The 16,006-nt window shown below is 43.8% G+C and overlaps 1 protein-coding gene across 1 annotated transcript in view; it reads right to left on the bottom strand.

Moving 5' to 3' along the window:
- Positions 1-16,006, bottom strand: part of DAPP1 (dual adaptor of phosphotyrosine and 3-phosphoinositides 1) — a 54,269-nt gene that overhangs the window by 21,689 nt on the left and 16,574 nt on the right. Inside the window, exons 2-5 of the mRNA XM_085881279.1 lie at positions 9,865-9,987; positions 9,459-9,595; positions 9,177-9,307; positions 8,889-8,999 (exon numbers count right to left, since the gene is read on the bottom strand). Coding sequence (XP_085737405.1) covers positions 8,889-8,999; positions 9,177-9,307; positions 9,459-9,595; positions 9,865-9,987 — 502 coding nt within the window. The remainder of the gene's footprint in view (positions 1-8,888; positions 9,000-9,176; positions 9,308-9,458; positions 9,596-9,864; positions 9,988-16,006) is intronic.

Below are 16,006 nucleotides of genomic sequence, written 5' to 3'. Positions count from 1 at the left end.
TGCATGAAGAATACGGCATGATTCTCATATTCGTGCTGAGGCGATTTGGCTTGCATGGTGAAGCGAGACGCTGGCCATCGATTCTTGGCTGGTCGTATGAGATGGGTCTCAAAGCCTCGTGTATGTCACACCGAAGGAGATGGTGCCATTCTAAGCTGCACGGGGTCTCTGAGCCTTGGTGTTGAATACCGCTCACAAATTGCCTGATAAACGTTCCCACTGCGAGAGATCAACTTGGTGCTATTTCACATGCGTCTACATGTGCAGGACGATTCCAAGTTCCATAAAGACCATCTCTGGACCAAGCTAAGTGCCAGAATAAAGGAAGGATTTGCTTTCATTTTGTTTCCCTTGTCCGTATTTAAGTCTGTGTGGAGAAGTGCCTCGACTTTAGGATTTATTTACTTCATGTTATCATAACCTTTTGAATTCTTGTCCCTTGTAAATATTTATCTATTTTCATTAAATTCCGCAGTTATAAGTTGCTGCATCCGTGTATTTGTCGTGGGGTTCGAGTATAAACCTCCTTGGTTTATCTGTGCCTCTATCGCTCCGCAATTGCGCCCTGCACTTCCCGTGCACGTGATAATCTCCAAGGATCAACATGTCCGCTTCATATTAAGGAAAATAAAAATAAAAAAACGTTCGGATTTCTGGGCTGGTGGTGTTTTTTTTTTCTTTTTCTTTTTTGTAAACATTGTCGAGGCTCGTATGAGAGCTAACACACAATGCACAGCAAGGAGCGCATGAGACAAGAGGGGTGGGAGAGGGAAGGACAAAACAGTGGGGAACAGAGATATTAGGAGATCTGTGGAAGGGAGAGGGATGGGGCGGGGAACACGGGGTAAACAGGATGGACATTACAGGGGCTTTCAGGAAGGAAAGCAGGAAATTTGAAGGAGGTGGGTTTGGGGTGTATTAACGGGGGTAGAAAAGATTGAGGATTTGGATGGGGGACGATAGGTGGTGGTGAACAGCTGTTTTGAAGGCCTGGAAGGAAGAAAGGGATTGAACAGAGTGAGGGAGTTTATTCCAAAGATGGGGAAAAAAGAAGAATGAAAGATTGAAGGTGAGCAGAGATTCGTGATTTGGGTAGTTTTACCAGAAGAGGGTTGTTGGCGGGCCTTGAGCACCTTGCGGAAATATGGTTGGGACAAATCGCAGACAGAGCTAGGGGGGAGGGGGGAAAGGCCAGAGAGGAGACGGTAAAGACAGAAAGATACAACGGGTTTGGGCTAACTACACATGTACCTATGGAGATATCTCACCTGAGGGCCCTTTATGGTGTAATGCGAATTTACACAGACATATATACATACATATATATATATATATATATATATATATATATATATATATATATATATATATATATATATATATATATATATATATATATATATATATATATATATATATTGGTTCATGAAAAAATATTTTCACAAAAAAATAAGTGACCACTATATTCGTTGTTGGTGTGTGTCTGTCTGTCTGTCTGTCTGTCTGTCTGTCTGTCTGTCTGTCTGTCCCGAGAATAGCTCCATGGGTTTTGATCTGATCCTGATAAAATTTTGGTGGGAGGTTTATATCATGATCTAGTTGTGTTTTCCTGAGAATGGGCGTGCTGCGCCCATTATGGGTGGAGCCACGCCCAAAAAACGTGTGTTTTTAGGTGGTAGCCGATTTCAATTTGCATCTTCTCTGAGGGGGTTTGTCGAATCTGACAGGGGTTTCGGTATTTGGTTAGCCCAATGGCATTTGCATAGCCCACACAGAGCTCGATTTTTCATTTTCGTCCCAAGGTCAAGGTCATAAGGTCAAAAACTTAGAAAATTACGAATTTGACATAAAAATCATACGACCGCCCAAACTTTGAGAGCTAGGATGACAATATTTTTATGCATAATCTTGAGGTCATTCCCCACCTAAAGTCTTGAAACCGTTTTGCTCTCCCTCGAACACCTTACCCGTGGCGCCCCCTTCAAGTTTGTTTTTACGCTGATTTCATAAAAGTATGGATAATCCGAGGAGTGTGAAATGCCATATAGCCTATATGACGTTTTATTGTTCCTGGAATGTTCCAGAGGAAGTTTTGCACCAAAGGTCATAATCCTTGACCTTTGACCTTTAAAGTTCACAAAGGTCAAATTTTCAAAGTTGTGGGAATTGAACCGGGTTTTCGACCTTCTTTGACGAACTAACTCCAATAAGCTATAGCACGTATCCTGTTTCCTTATTTTAATGTCCACAACATTGTTTTGTGACCTTTAAAAGTTATGCAAAGGTCAAATTTTGAAAGTTGTTGAATGAAACCGGGTTTTTGACATTTTGCTGCTAATAACCTGTCACCCGTACCACATCATGTTGATCATTTTTATAACTTGGTCAAAAATTATCACATTGTCTCATCCTTGACTTCTGAAACAATCTACATCATCAAATACCGCTCGTGAACCATCGTCGTCTTCAGACTTGTGTGTGTGTACATATATATATATATATATATATATATATATATATATATATATATATATATATATATATATATATATATTATATCAGCGTGGATACGTTGCTACAGTGGGACAAACACCGCCACGTAATTCAAATCACCTCACCACCATATTATTAAGAACACCTCACCTCCACGTAATTCAAAACAACTCCCGCTGTGCAATTCAAAACACCTCACCACACGTCGTGATAGAGACAGGCTTGTACGTGAGTTGCCATGTTGTCATGATTTACACCAAGCAGAATTCAAACATTTATTTTCCAAATTAATTTGTAACATTTGTGATTAATTACATATTTAGAAGCAATTGAAGTTAAAGATTTTAGTTTTTAAAAAAAAACAAAAAACTTTTTTTTCTCCTCAAAATATTTCAAAAACAATGCCCTTAGGACATCCACACGGGAGAGGTAGGTGAAGCCCAAAGGTTTGGTATGATTTCACAAAAGTTTGAGGGAGTAGTTCAGTGACAACACAGGACAGGACAGACACTGCACAAATATCATGGAGTACGGTTGTACTCCATATAGAGGGATGATACTGGCAAAATAATGGCCACCTATTCAAATGTGTACACAATGATATGCTCATAAACTCCCAAAGAGTGAAGTCATAACTATATAAAAGCCATAACTTTTATTCTCAAGCGTTTTCTGCACTACCAAGACTTAAAAAGATGCCAAAATACATCGCGAAAGTACATCGGGAGATAGCTAAAACGCCAATTTGTTCTTCTTTTCATTGTTCCCTTCTCAAAACAATGTAAAACTGTAGCCTGACCTATCTCAATAACTGCTGAACCCATGATGGTGATTCCAAGGCGAGGAAGTTTCTTTGTCTCTGCGCTCGTGTACAGAACCCAAAAAACAAAAATATAACAAACATTAATCGTTTTATTTGGAAAAGAAATCAAACGGAAATGTGGACTCAACCAAATCAGCCTGGGATTGAGGGTGGAAATGGTCACTGGACAGAACCATTCCAAGCAAAGGTGATACATATCCAAACCATCACCCAAATCAACTGAAACAGTTATTGAAACAATCAAATAATATAGATGGATTTAATCCATTCCAAAAATAACAAAATATATAAAATGTTGAAAATAATTAGAACACTTATAACCCGTGAAAAGTGTCGCCACCGTGAGCTCGAGTTAACGTGACCGGCACCATCTTCGTTAGCACCACTTGGCTAACTCATGTCATGCGTGGATCAAGGTGGTTTTGAACGTGTCCCAGATTGAAAAAGCCAAACAAATGTGAAAATGACACATACTCAGGCTCAATAAATTGCTCCAATCCGCGATGGGAAGGTTGTGGAAAGACGTTTCACAGGTATTCTTACATGTTGTTAAACAGGAATGGTGTAGTTTTACTCTGAAATATCAATGCACTATCACAGCTTCTTATTTGGCATGAATCACATGAACCTTGTTGGTAAATTGATTTGTTTGTAGGTCACAAATTGGTTTATAACTTTTTTTATGAAGGGAGGATTAACAAGTGGATTTATTTTAACAGCCGCCATTAATCCCACCTTCTCGTCAGTTTGGCCGGGCTCAGCCAAGGGAAGCTTGAAACAAGTATTTCATGAACCGGCTGGTGCCGGTGATAACTCGACACAGCTTAGAGGCGATTGTGTGATGGGACGTCCAGTTTAACATCCATCTGAGTGATGGTATACACATTGATTAATCACCCTGCATGTAAAACAAGGGATGACAGCTTATAGCTAGGGCGGGATTCAAACCCAAGCTACACAGCTGGGAACGAGCATGAGTACTTCTTGGCTTTCCTGCCGTGATGTGGCGATTCATTACTTCATCACAACTGAAAACATTTTTTACTCATTGTGATCATATAATTTATTTTGCTGTCCAACCTCCGGTATCAAACCACGGTATCGCCATTGAAGCTTGAAGAACGCGTGCCAAGTGGCTTCAATGAGCACTCCACAAAACAGTTGAAGAAACTTTAAAAAACGAAACGTTTAATTTTTATTTGTTTAGTGGCGGGTCATGTAATGAAAGATCATACAAAAAAGGGGAAATGTCGTGTAAAATAAAATGTCACATTTTCAGTGAGCCAGCCACCGCCAGTTACATCGCAGAACAACACGTGGCCAATGCAGCGAGTGTCTCCTGAACTTTGTTGAAGTCAATCGATATGCAGTATTCAGTGACAGTGCAAATATTGTTTAACGCTCGCCAAGTGGCTCAAGCACTCAAGGAAGCACTCCAACGAAACAGTTGATAAGGAACGGCTGACTTGGCAAGCAATGATCCATCATATTAAACACCTCCTGCAGCCACCCAAGCAATGTCCGAATTAGACAAATTAACACTTTTTTTAGGAGTCGGAACTGCTGCTAAGTTCAATTCTGGAGCTAAAGTTTTGTAATTCAGCTTAGTTTAAGAGATTTGCGAGGTTATGGAATTTGAGGAAACTAGTACGTGCCCATTAAAAAAATAAAAAAATAAAAATAAAAATAATAATAATGATAATAATAATAAATAAATAAACCACACAGGCCGTTTCTTCGCTCTCACGTGCCCGTACGTTGTAACCCGTAATGGGGAAACGTGGCTGTGCTTCCCTTCCCCATCGGCCACGCCCACGCAACAACGTGTCTTCCCATTGGTTGGTAAATGAATGGCCATAACTTGGGAAGCACTTGTCTGATTAATATCAAACCTTGAAAAGGCACATCCTCAGGTCCCCAGCAATATACCTGGCAAGTTTCAATTAGATCGGACCTGAGGTTGTCGAGAAACAGCGGTCACACACACACACCACACACCACACACACACACACACACACACACACACACACACACACACACACACACACACACACACACACACACACACACACACACACACACACACACCTGGAATTATAGATAGATTAAATAAATCCACAAACGCTGGCGTCTCCAGACGTTTATAAGCATTGCATTGTACCCAGCGATTCGTAGCTATGATGGACAGGCATTCGATAACATGAATAAGGAAAGTGAAAAAAACAAGTCTGAAGATGACAGTGGTTCATGAGCGGTATTTGACGATGTAGATTGTTTCAGAAGTCAAAGATGAGACAATGTGATAATTTTTGATCAAGTTATAAAAATGATCAACATGATGTGGTACGAGTGATAGGTTATTCGCTGCAAAATGTCGAAAACCCGGTTCGATTCCCACAACTTTGAAAATTTGACCTTTGCATAACCTTTAAAGGTCAAAAAACAATGTTGTGGACATTAAAATAAGGAAACAGGATACGTGCTGTAGCTTAATGGAGTTAGTTTGTCGAAGAAGGTCGAAAACCCGGTTCGATTCCCACAACTTTGAAAATGACCTTTGTGAACTTTAAAGGTCAAAGGTCAAGGATTATGACCTTTGGTACAAAACTTCCTCTGGAACATTCCAGGAACAATATAACGTCATATAGGCTATATGGCATTTCGCACTCCTTGGATTATCCATACTTTGATGAAATCAGCATAAAAACAAACTTGAAGGGGGTGCCACAGGCAAGGTGTTCGAGATAGAGCAAAATGGTTTCAAGACTTTAGGTGGGGAATGACCTCAAGATTATGCATAAAAAATATTGTCATCCTAGCTCTCAAAGTTTGGGCGGTCGTATGATTTTTATGTCAAATTTCGCAATTTTCTAAGTTTTTGACTTTGTGACCTTGGGACTAAAATGAAAAATCGGACGACAAGTTTTCGATAATTCATTTTGATATTCAAATACCGAAGAACCCATTCCATTCAGTCAATTCCCTAGGAGAAGATACATTTTTAATCTGACTATCCCCCAAAAATTGGCTATTTTTGGGCATGGCTCCACCCACAATGGGCCTAGCCACGCCCTCATCCAGGAAAACACAACTAGACATTGATATCGAACACATAACCAAGTTTCATCAAGATTGGATCAAAGTCCACGGAGTTATGCTCTGGACAGACAGACACACAGACATAACGAATATAGTGGTCACTCTGGCTGGCGCTTGTGAACCACCAACTTTATTGTGAAGAAATCTTTGTGACCTGTTCCAAGTCAAGGTATGCTTGAGCAGGCCAAAACACATGGTGGCTTCAGACCCCAGCGAGGTAACCCAGGATACGCCTTAAGACTCCAGAGAGCGAGGTGGCTGAGGATGCACCCAATAAAGGATATAATCTAACAAGTACATTAATTATCTTCACACGGGGTGTTTTAATTAACCCAAACACCCAATTTTTACTCTTGCACTTCCTTGGAGTTTTCTTAGAATGCATGCAAAGTTTCAGGCTACAAGGTTTCATGGTTTTGGAGTTACGAAGGAGACACACACACTGACACACACAGATGACAAAATTTAAGCTCCAGAATCGAACTTAGCAGCAGTTTCAACTTCTAAAAAAAAAAAAAGTGTTAATTTGTCCGATTCGGACATATTTGACATTTTGGTCGTCTCCAGGAGGTGTATGCTTAACATGATGGTTCGGTGATTGCTAATCACGTGCCAAGTGAGCTGTTTCTTATCAACCGTTTCGTTGGAGTGCTTAAACCATTTGGCAAGCCCTCTACAATATTCGCAGTCACTGAATACTGGATGTCAATCGACTGAAACAAAGTTCAGGGGTCACTCGCATGCGTTCTTCGCCACGTGTTGTTCTGCAGTGCAACACGTGGTGGCTGGCTCGCTGAAAATATAAAAATTTATTTTCCACTACATTTCCCCTTTTTGTCCGATCTTCAATCATATTACCCATCACTTTGGCATCGATAAGTACAAATAAAAATTAAACGTTTTGTTTTTAAAACTTTCTTCAACCATTTCGTGGATTGTTTCATGAAGCCATTGAGTGCACGTTCTTCAAGTTTCAATCAATGATGATACCACGGTTCGATACCAGAAGGAGGAAAGCAAAATAAATTATATGTTTACAATGAGTAAAAAATATTTTCAGTTGTTATGAAGAAATGAATCGCCATATCATGGCAGGAAAGCCGAGAAATATGCGAGCTTGCTCTGTGTCGCCTGGGTTTCAATCCCGACCCAGTTGTAAACTGTCAACCCAGTGTTTCACAGGCAGGGCGATTCATCAATGTGTGTGCTGTCTTTCGGATGGATGTTAAACTGGGCGTCTTCTCTGCTGGAATTTCCTTCTCTCCCCCCTCACCCTGATACCACCCCTCCCTCTCACTCCCAACCCGAACCCTCCCTCTCCATCTCCCTCTCCCCCACCACACCTGCTCCCCCTGCTTCCCCACCCTTCCTCCCTCCCCTCTATTGAGCATGTATGAATCAGCTTTGAAGTGAGCCGACCGGAGGGGTGCAAATGTCGCTGCATATACGAGCATGCATGCATGCAGGCAGACCATTGCCAGGTAGACAGCGTGGGCATTAAATACTCCCACCCCAGGTCTCCAAAGTATCCACCTTCGTGTGTGTGTGTTCAGTCATTAAGCACAACTTATCATTCTCTTTGCTACCCCCCCTCCTCTCCTCCCCCTCCCTCTCTCTCGCTCTTCTCCATCCCATCATCGCTCCTCCTGCCTAATAAAATACAGCACTCTCCTCCATCTCTGTCTCTGTCTCCCTTCCTCGCACCCATCCCACCCACAGTGTATATCAATGATTGGTGAGGCGTCGCTCTCCCCCACCCCCCTTTTCCAAGCCCCCCCACTCCCTCCCCCTCCCTCTTTCTCACCTCACCCTTAATATACCAATCAGCGAAGTGACGGGTTGTATTTGTTAGTACAAATATGTGGTGGATATAGCACCACCTTTGGTTGGAGCCGGTATTACAGATATATCCATCCATCCTTTGGGACCATACTCTGTGCAGAGCGTTGGTGCTGCCGAAGCAGTGTCCTTGGCTATTGGGCACAATCCTGGATGGGTCGCCACTCCGACACAGGATACCAGCATGCTGGCACTCATTTTGCCAACCTCAGAAGGATGACAGGCAGAGTCAACCCTACCTGGAATTAATTCAACAGCCAAGTGGGATTTAAACTCAGGATTCCTGGATCCCAAGCCCACCACCCTAACCATTCAGCCAACACCAGGTATGGTATTACAAATCGTCTTCCTTTGTCTTCTTCATTATATAATGGAGCTTTCTCAAAATTATGACATGGAGTATGATATGTTGCGATCAATAAAATTTCTATTTTTAAAATGCCAAAAATTATAAAGCGCATTTCCAAAAATGTGCCACAGCACATGATGATTTCACTGGTTGCAAAAAAAAAGAAAATAAAAAGAGGTTGAGTTGAGGGTAATGCTGAAAATCAGGGACACCATATTGGGAAACAAAACCTGGCTTAAAACTCTACATAAGAATTGGATTCATCTCCAAACTTCACAGCTCACCTGTCTATCTTTGAAGTACTTCAGCTCGTATCTCTGCAATGTAAACCAGCGAGTTTTCCAGGTTTTAACGTGGTTTCCAAGTTTTGTCAGGAAGCCTTCTTTAGATCCCAACTGAAATGTCAAATTAGATAGCATCCTCACTTGACAATTTGCAATAAGCAACCAAGATACACCATTTCATTGCTTAATATTTTTTGAAGTGTATAAATTTAAGGGGACAATAATGTGTACATTAAAATGAACACAAAGCTGGTACGGTGTTTCTGCAGAATGGAATGCACCACATACCGATGGTACATGTGCGCTGATGCTGTCGCTGCTCTGGCCCGATTTAAGGGCAGTGTGCACAATGACCGGATCATAAAAGGTTGGCTCGGCAACCTCCCGAGGATAAGGAAAGCGCACGCGAACCAATGCTCCTGCAGTTAGGAATGAAAGTCAGAAATTCAATGCCGTTCCCAATTACTTTACTTCCTGTACATATCCTGCAATATTATATTTTATCATCTGATCTTCTTTCTGCCTTTCGGCAAGTGAAAGAAATTCCATCAGATGCAAAACTGTTCTCACCGGTCTCACTGCCAAGTAACGGCTCATTTGCGAGGTGGTCAGCAAAGGCTTTAACAGTGGAGAATGAGCTCAGGCCAAAGCTGAAGCCAACCTTCTCTGTCCATTCAACCTGGAAGTGCTTCACCGAGTCCTTTGACCTACAGTGCCAAAGTACAGTCATGTGATACGGGAAAACAAAGCGGGATCATAAGAAGCAACGGATCAGCAAATTGTCGATGTCACAGCCTCTGGTAACGATAGAAACTATACATATGCAAGAAAGCAGCTTGATTTTATTTTAAAAATGGTCTTGCAGTTGGACTGCATAGGCCTTAGTTTGAACCACGGCTTTAAAACTTGCAAGGTACGTTTAAGTTAACTGTAACATGTACAAGTATTCCTCTGTTCACAATGTCGAGAGAAGCACCTGACAGCAAGTGCATAGCTCATGTCCCTCTCTTCACGCCGCCGGAGCAGGTAGCTGCCATCTCGGCCATTGACCATGAGCAGAGCTTCAGCTGCATGCCGGGAAAGGGGTCCATGATACCATCTGAAGGGCAAAAAGCAAAACAAAAAATACATTATCTTGTTGTTAACAAAGGGATATTATCTAGTCAATACATAATTTTGCCAAGAAGCTTCAGGCTGGAAATATTTGGTGTGGTTCGATGAACATACACCAAAACACTCTTATATGAAAGAATCCCCGAGACCTTTAAGATTATTTTACAAAATATAGACCTAACAGCCGAGTTGAGGGCCAATGCGTCAGATGACAAACTCCATGATTTGATTCTGTAGAATCAATCCCAGGCTAAACTCAGAGGCAAGAAATCCACTACTAAGCTACCTTGTAGTTCTCAGGAAGACAGACTCCGTTTCAGATAAAATTGCCAAAACATGATAACATAACATTACGATGGTGATGGTAATGAAAAATAATAACAATAAATAAATTAATTAAAAAGGACAAGGACCCAGAGGCAGAGGTGGATGAAAGCAGTTGGGTGTGGGTTGAGGGTGACGAAGAGGGATATGGCTTTGGAAAATAAGGAAGGGGATTTTTTTTCTTCTTTCTTTTTCAAGCATAAAACCCCAGGAAACGGCAGCTGATTACTCAATAAAGTATTTTTTCAAGTGTCTCGACACATGGAAGTGGAGCTTGTACCAAGAATCACATGCAGGATGAGGACACTTGGACATAGTATTTTTACAGATGGTTTACAAAAACCAATGGGGAAACAAAGCACATCAATGTAGTACACGAGATTTCGAACCAAGGATTCCAGCATCTTGAGCTACGGATCACCAAACAGACCAAGTGTCGAAATGAAAAACTATTTTGGGTACATCGTCACCATATCATTAAAACAAATCTTGGAACAGTTACTGGTAAGATTGCAATTGCAGTACCATGTGCTCATCATGAAAAAACAGTAATGTCACTCGGCAGTCAAACCCGTCATAATTGTTTGTTCATTATCTCCGCCACCGAAAATTAAGGAGTTTATGTTTTCACCGCTTTCTGTCTGTTTGTCTTTGTTAATTGCCAGAATCCTTTGGATTTCGGCAATTATGTTGGTCGGTTGTGTGTGTCATTCTGTGTGTGTGTCTGTCTGTTTGTTTGTGTGTTTGTTTACCCTGCAGCAGCCACACCGTTTCAGCGATCATGACCAAACAGAGTACAGACGTCGGCCATGGTCCAACTTAGACACTTGTCGTTTTTGGTGAATCTAGATCAAAGGTCAAGGTCAAGGTCACAGAAAAACCGAAATACTTATTTTCGCAATAACGTCCGCTAAAATGGTCGTATCGACTTCAAACCAAATCCAAAATGTGCATCTTCCAATTCTGCATCCAACCATATGTCTCATTGGGGTGTCACACCAACACCCTTCTTAGCGGTCGGGGGTCGAATGTCAGGGGGGTCGGGTCAAAACTTTCAAATTGCGATAAAAACGCCATTTCAAGTCCGATTGACTTCCAAGTTATGATCATGACCAAACTCAGTGCTATAACTCATTAAACAGTAGCACTATTGACTTATAAGAACCAAATTGATTTCCAGGTTTTTGTTTTTTCAGACATCATGGAGATATGACAAAGTTATTCCAGCAATTCCTTGCTCAACGAGTAATTTCATTTGTTTGTTTGTGTACAGGATATCTCAAAAGGTTGTGGACGGATTCCACTGAAACTTGGTGGACAGGTTGGGTGGCAAGGACAAATTGATTTGATTTTGGTGAAGATCTGAATCCGGATCTGGGTACGAGGATAATTTAATCTTTAAAGTGATTCTTCACGATTGAGAGATAGGGCCAAAAACGATATAGTATTGTATAGCATGATATTTCAAATATGTATTGGGCTTGATATGTTCTCGTGGATCTGGCATTGCGTGGCGGAGGTACGCGCTCTCCCGGGTGTCCTTCTAGTTCAAATTTGGCATTGTTTTTCAAAAGCATGTTACGCTCCAAATATGACTATTACACTTTGTTGTCAGACAGTGAAAACAGCTCCTATGTTGTAAAACAAACCTCTAACCAAATGCAAAACACACTGAGAAATTACAAAATTTGATTGTCTTCGCAGGAGATCTCAGTCAGGTCAGGTTAGATCTGTGACCTGCTACAGGTACCATGTAAACCTGTACTAACCTGTTCCATGGTCGGGTTGTCGGCGACTAAACCGTCTCCCCCACCAGGTTTTCTGGTGAGGAGGGTGTTTGGATATGGACACCCAGCAGGATTAAAACCAAAACTTGTCAAAGGGCGGAGAAGCTCCTTGTGAGCCAACGGCCATCCATATCTAGTGCCCAACTGTGTCTGCGGACGTCCTCCTGCAGTTGGGTTACTTTTTTATCAGGAGGTTGGTGGCAGGATTTGCACTCCGGCCACCGTAAAACCCTTCATTCCGCAAAAAAAATCTGAAAACCCACTCCTGGGAGTACCTCCTGTGCAGCATCCCTTCGCAGGGCAGCTCACCGGATGACGGGATTGGGGCAAAGCCTCCGGGACCCCCAATCTTTGATGATAGGAGGGAAACCACGGGGTAACATTCCCGGGTCAGATTGTGGGAGAGTGTGTCGGAGTAGTGCTGAGGTGTCATCCACCAGACGGCGGTCTCCTTGGGTTAACCTGAGGTGGTCCCTTCGGGTGGGTGCCTGGAATGTCCCATCCCTAAAAGAGGATGATCACCTGTCTCTGTTATCATCTGAGCTCAAGCGTTTGGACATCGGGATTGCAGCACTCTCTGAGGTTCAAAGACCAGATTGCGGTGAGATAATGGTGGGTGGTTACACCTACTATTGGTCTGGTCGCTCTGATGGTTACCATACCCAAGGAGTTGCTGTAGCTGTGTCCAATAAGCTGACCCCAATGATAATTGAGATAACACCGGTCAACGAGCGTATTATGAGATTAAGGATTCGTCACTCCTTAGGTGTCATTTCCCTGGTCTCTGTTTATGCTCCGACTGAGGCGAGTGATCTCACCGTGAAGGATGCATTCTACGCCATGCTCGAGTCTGTGGTTGATCAGTGCCCCAGACGAGATACACTTCTAGTCTTGGGGGATTTCAATGCATCGACTGGAACTGATAGGGATGGTTATGAGGTGTGTGTTGGTCTCCATGGGTCAGGAACTATGAACCAGAATAGCACTAAGTTCCTTGACTTTGCAAGAAGTCATGGACTTAGGGTGGCTGGTTCATGGTTTCAGCGCCCACAAGCTCATCGCTGGACTTGGTATTCCAACGCTGGCGGTGCGGCAAAGGAGATTGACCATGTCCTCATTGACGGTTGATGGAGGATGATCCAGAACTGCAGGGTCTACCGGAGTGCTCAGTTCCTAAATACTGACCACAGGCTTGTTGTAGCAACTCTAAAGCTGCACCTTAAATCCTGGAGAATGGTACCATCCCAGCTGAGGCTGGATGTTGGCAAGCTCAGGGATGAGAGAGTAGCTGAGGAGTTTGCGAACAGGCTGAGTGGACACTTGGGGGTCTGGGTGCTTTGGGGGGTCCTGAAGAGTTGTGGAGTGCCTTCAAGACCACCGTCCTTGTTGTTGCCGGTGGATGTCTTGGAACTCACCGCAGGGCAAAGAAGAATTTTGTCTCTCAAGGGACACTGGATACCATTGACCAGAGTCGCAGGGCCAGGCTGAATGGTAGAGCTGAGCTGTTCAGGGAGCTGAGGCATAAAACTGTACATGCACTGAAGGTGGACAGGGAGGCCTGTGTGCGAGGAATCTGTGAGGGGGTAGAGCATCACCTGTGGACAGGTGATTCTCGTCTTCCTTACAGGGGAATTCGCGCATTGGGTTCATCCAAGCCCATCCCTCGGAGCACTACAGTTCGAGCAGAGAGTGGTAGGCTCTTGACAGAGGAATCTGAAGTGAAGGCCCGCTGGGCCGGTTACTTTGAGCGGTTGTACCGGGCTGATCCCCCAGCTGTCGAGTTGGACGTCAAGGGTGTTACAATCCCTGTTGCTGACCCTCGAATCAACTGTGGTTCACCTTCGCTTGTGGAAACACGGACTGCGGTGAACCGGTTGAAACGGCGCAAAGCTCCAGGGATCTGTGGCATCCATGCTGAACTTCTCAAGGATGGTGGAAATGCTGCACTCGTGTCATTGCATGCAGTTTTGTGCTCTGCCTGGAACACAGGCATCATCCCAACTGATTGGAAGAGGGGCCTTGTTGTTCCTCTCTGGAAAGGGAAGGATGATCGCCAAGACTGCAACAACTACCGAGGGGTGACGCTGCTCTCAGTGCCGGGCAAGGTCTTTGCTCGGATAATTCTTGATCGGGTTCGCCACCATCTGCTTGAGCACCAGCGTTGACCAGCAGTCAGGCTTTACACCAAAGAGGTCAACGATTGACCGTATCCTTGCTCTTCGTGTCCTAACCGAACGCAGACGAGAGTTTCGGCAGGGGCTGCTTGCAGCCTATGTTGATCTCTGTAAAGCGTTCGATTCAGTGAATCGGGATGTCCTCTGGAGGATTCTTGGTCTTCGTGGGGTGCCACCAAAACTGATCGATCTGATGTCTGAACTCTACTCTGGTACTGAGAGTGCTGTGAAGTGTGGTGGTACCATCTCTGACTTATTTCCAGTTGTTACTGGAGTTCGTCAGGGGTGTCTACTGGCCGCCACACTTTCAGCACTTGTATGGACTGGATTTTAGGGAGGATGTCGGAGAGATCAAGCTGTGGTGAATCGTTTGGGAATGTCAAGATCTCAGACCTTGATTTTGCAGATGATGCAGTCATCTTTGCGGAGACTTTAGACATCCTTTTGGGGGCCCTCAAGGTGCTGAATGAGGAGTCGGAACCGCTGGGATTATGGGTTTCTTGGGTCAAAACTAAGATCCAGGCTTTCGGTGACATCTTGGATGCTGCTGTCCTGTCTGTGTCTGTTTGTGGTGAGGATGTTGAGGTCGTGGAGAGATTCAATTACCTTGGCAGTGATATTCATGTCTCTGCTGGCTGTGAGTCAGAGGTCAATTGACGTCTGGGTCGGGCCTGGGGAGTTATGGATTCACTGGATCATGGGGTGTAGCGCTGCCGGTACCTGTGCGGGAGGACGAAAGTTTGAGTCTTCAGGTCCTTGGTACTTCCAGTCTTGCTCTATGGATGCGAGACTTGGACTCTGACCAAGGATCTGAGATGGAGACTTAATTCCTTTGGTATCAGGTCTCTTCGGAAAATCGTTGGCTATCGCTGGTCGGATTTTGTGTCCAACGAGCGGTTGCTGAGAGAGACTCCGATGAGATGTGTTACCTGCATAGTCTGTGAGCGTCAGTTGCGGCTGTATAGACATGTGGCTCGTTTTCCTGACGCTGATCCTGCTAACCAGATTCTCTCAGCGGGGGAGTCTCGTGAGTGGAGGAGGCCAGTGGGCCGACCACATGCCTCGTGGTTGCAGCAGGTTGACCATCATCTCAATGAGATGGGGATGGGCCTGGCATCTGCCTGGGGGATGGCCAGACGGAGGCCCCTGGAGTACCGGCGGAAAGTGGACGCAGCGACGCGCTGTTCTGGCACATGCTCCCATACCTGACCTGACCTGGCAGGAGATGAAACAAATAACACATCAAATGCCAATGTATCACATTAAATTACTGTGAAATCTAGCATTTACAAATGGATTTTTTAATGACGAGCAGGATTGCTTTAATTTGCAAACCTATTCATTGGTCCAATGCGTGAGACAAAGCAAAGAATGTATTTGTTCACCGTCAGCTCCAGTATATATTGCATTATTTTTGTCTGTCTCTGATCGTGTCTTTTTGCATGACCCAAGTACAATTTTTCCCTTCCATTTCAATGCTAATATTTTAACTTTGGACCATACTTTGTATTTCATCAGAGAAGTGTCTTTGCCTTGAAGGTCTGTCACCATCTCTTAGTGTCCCCAACAGAGCATGGAGGAGAAACGGGGGAGGGGCGAGGAGAGGTGGAGGGGGGGGGAGCAGGCCCACCAAGTTTCTGATTGGGGACACCAAGAGCCCACTGTAAGTTATAGCAATAATTTATGATTTATTCAAGGTGTCTGCGTGAGCTCGCCTACT

Source organism: Eptatretus burgeri, chromosome 5 (genome assembly GCF_056783735.1).
Source record: "Eptatretus burgeri isolate ZD-2024b chromosome 5, Ebu_testis_v1, whole genome shotgun sequence".
Taxonomy (NCBI): Eukaryota; Metazoa; Chordata; class Myxini; order Myxiniformes; family Myxinidae; genus Eptatretus; species Eptatretus burgeri.
The sequence above is the reverse complement of the archived record's forward strand: the minus strand, read 5'-3'. Positions and strand labels throughout refer to the sequence as shown.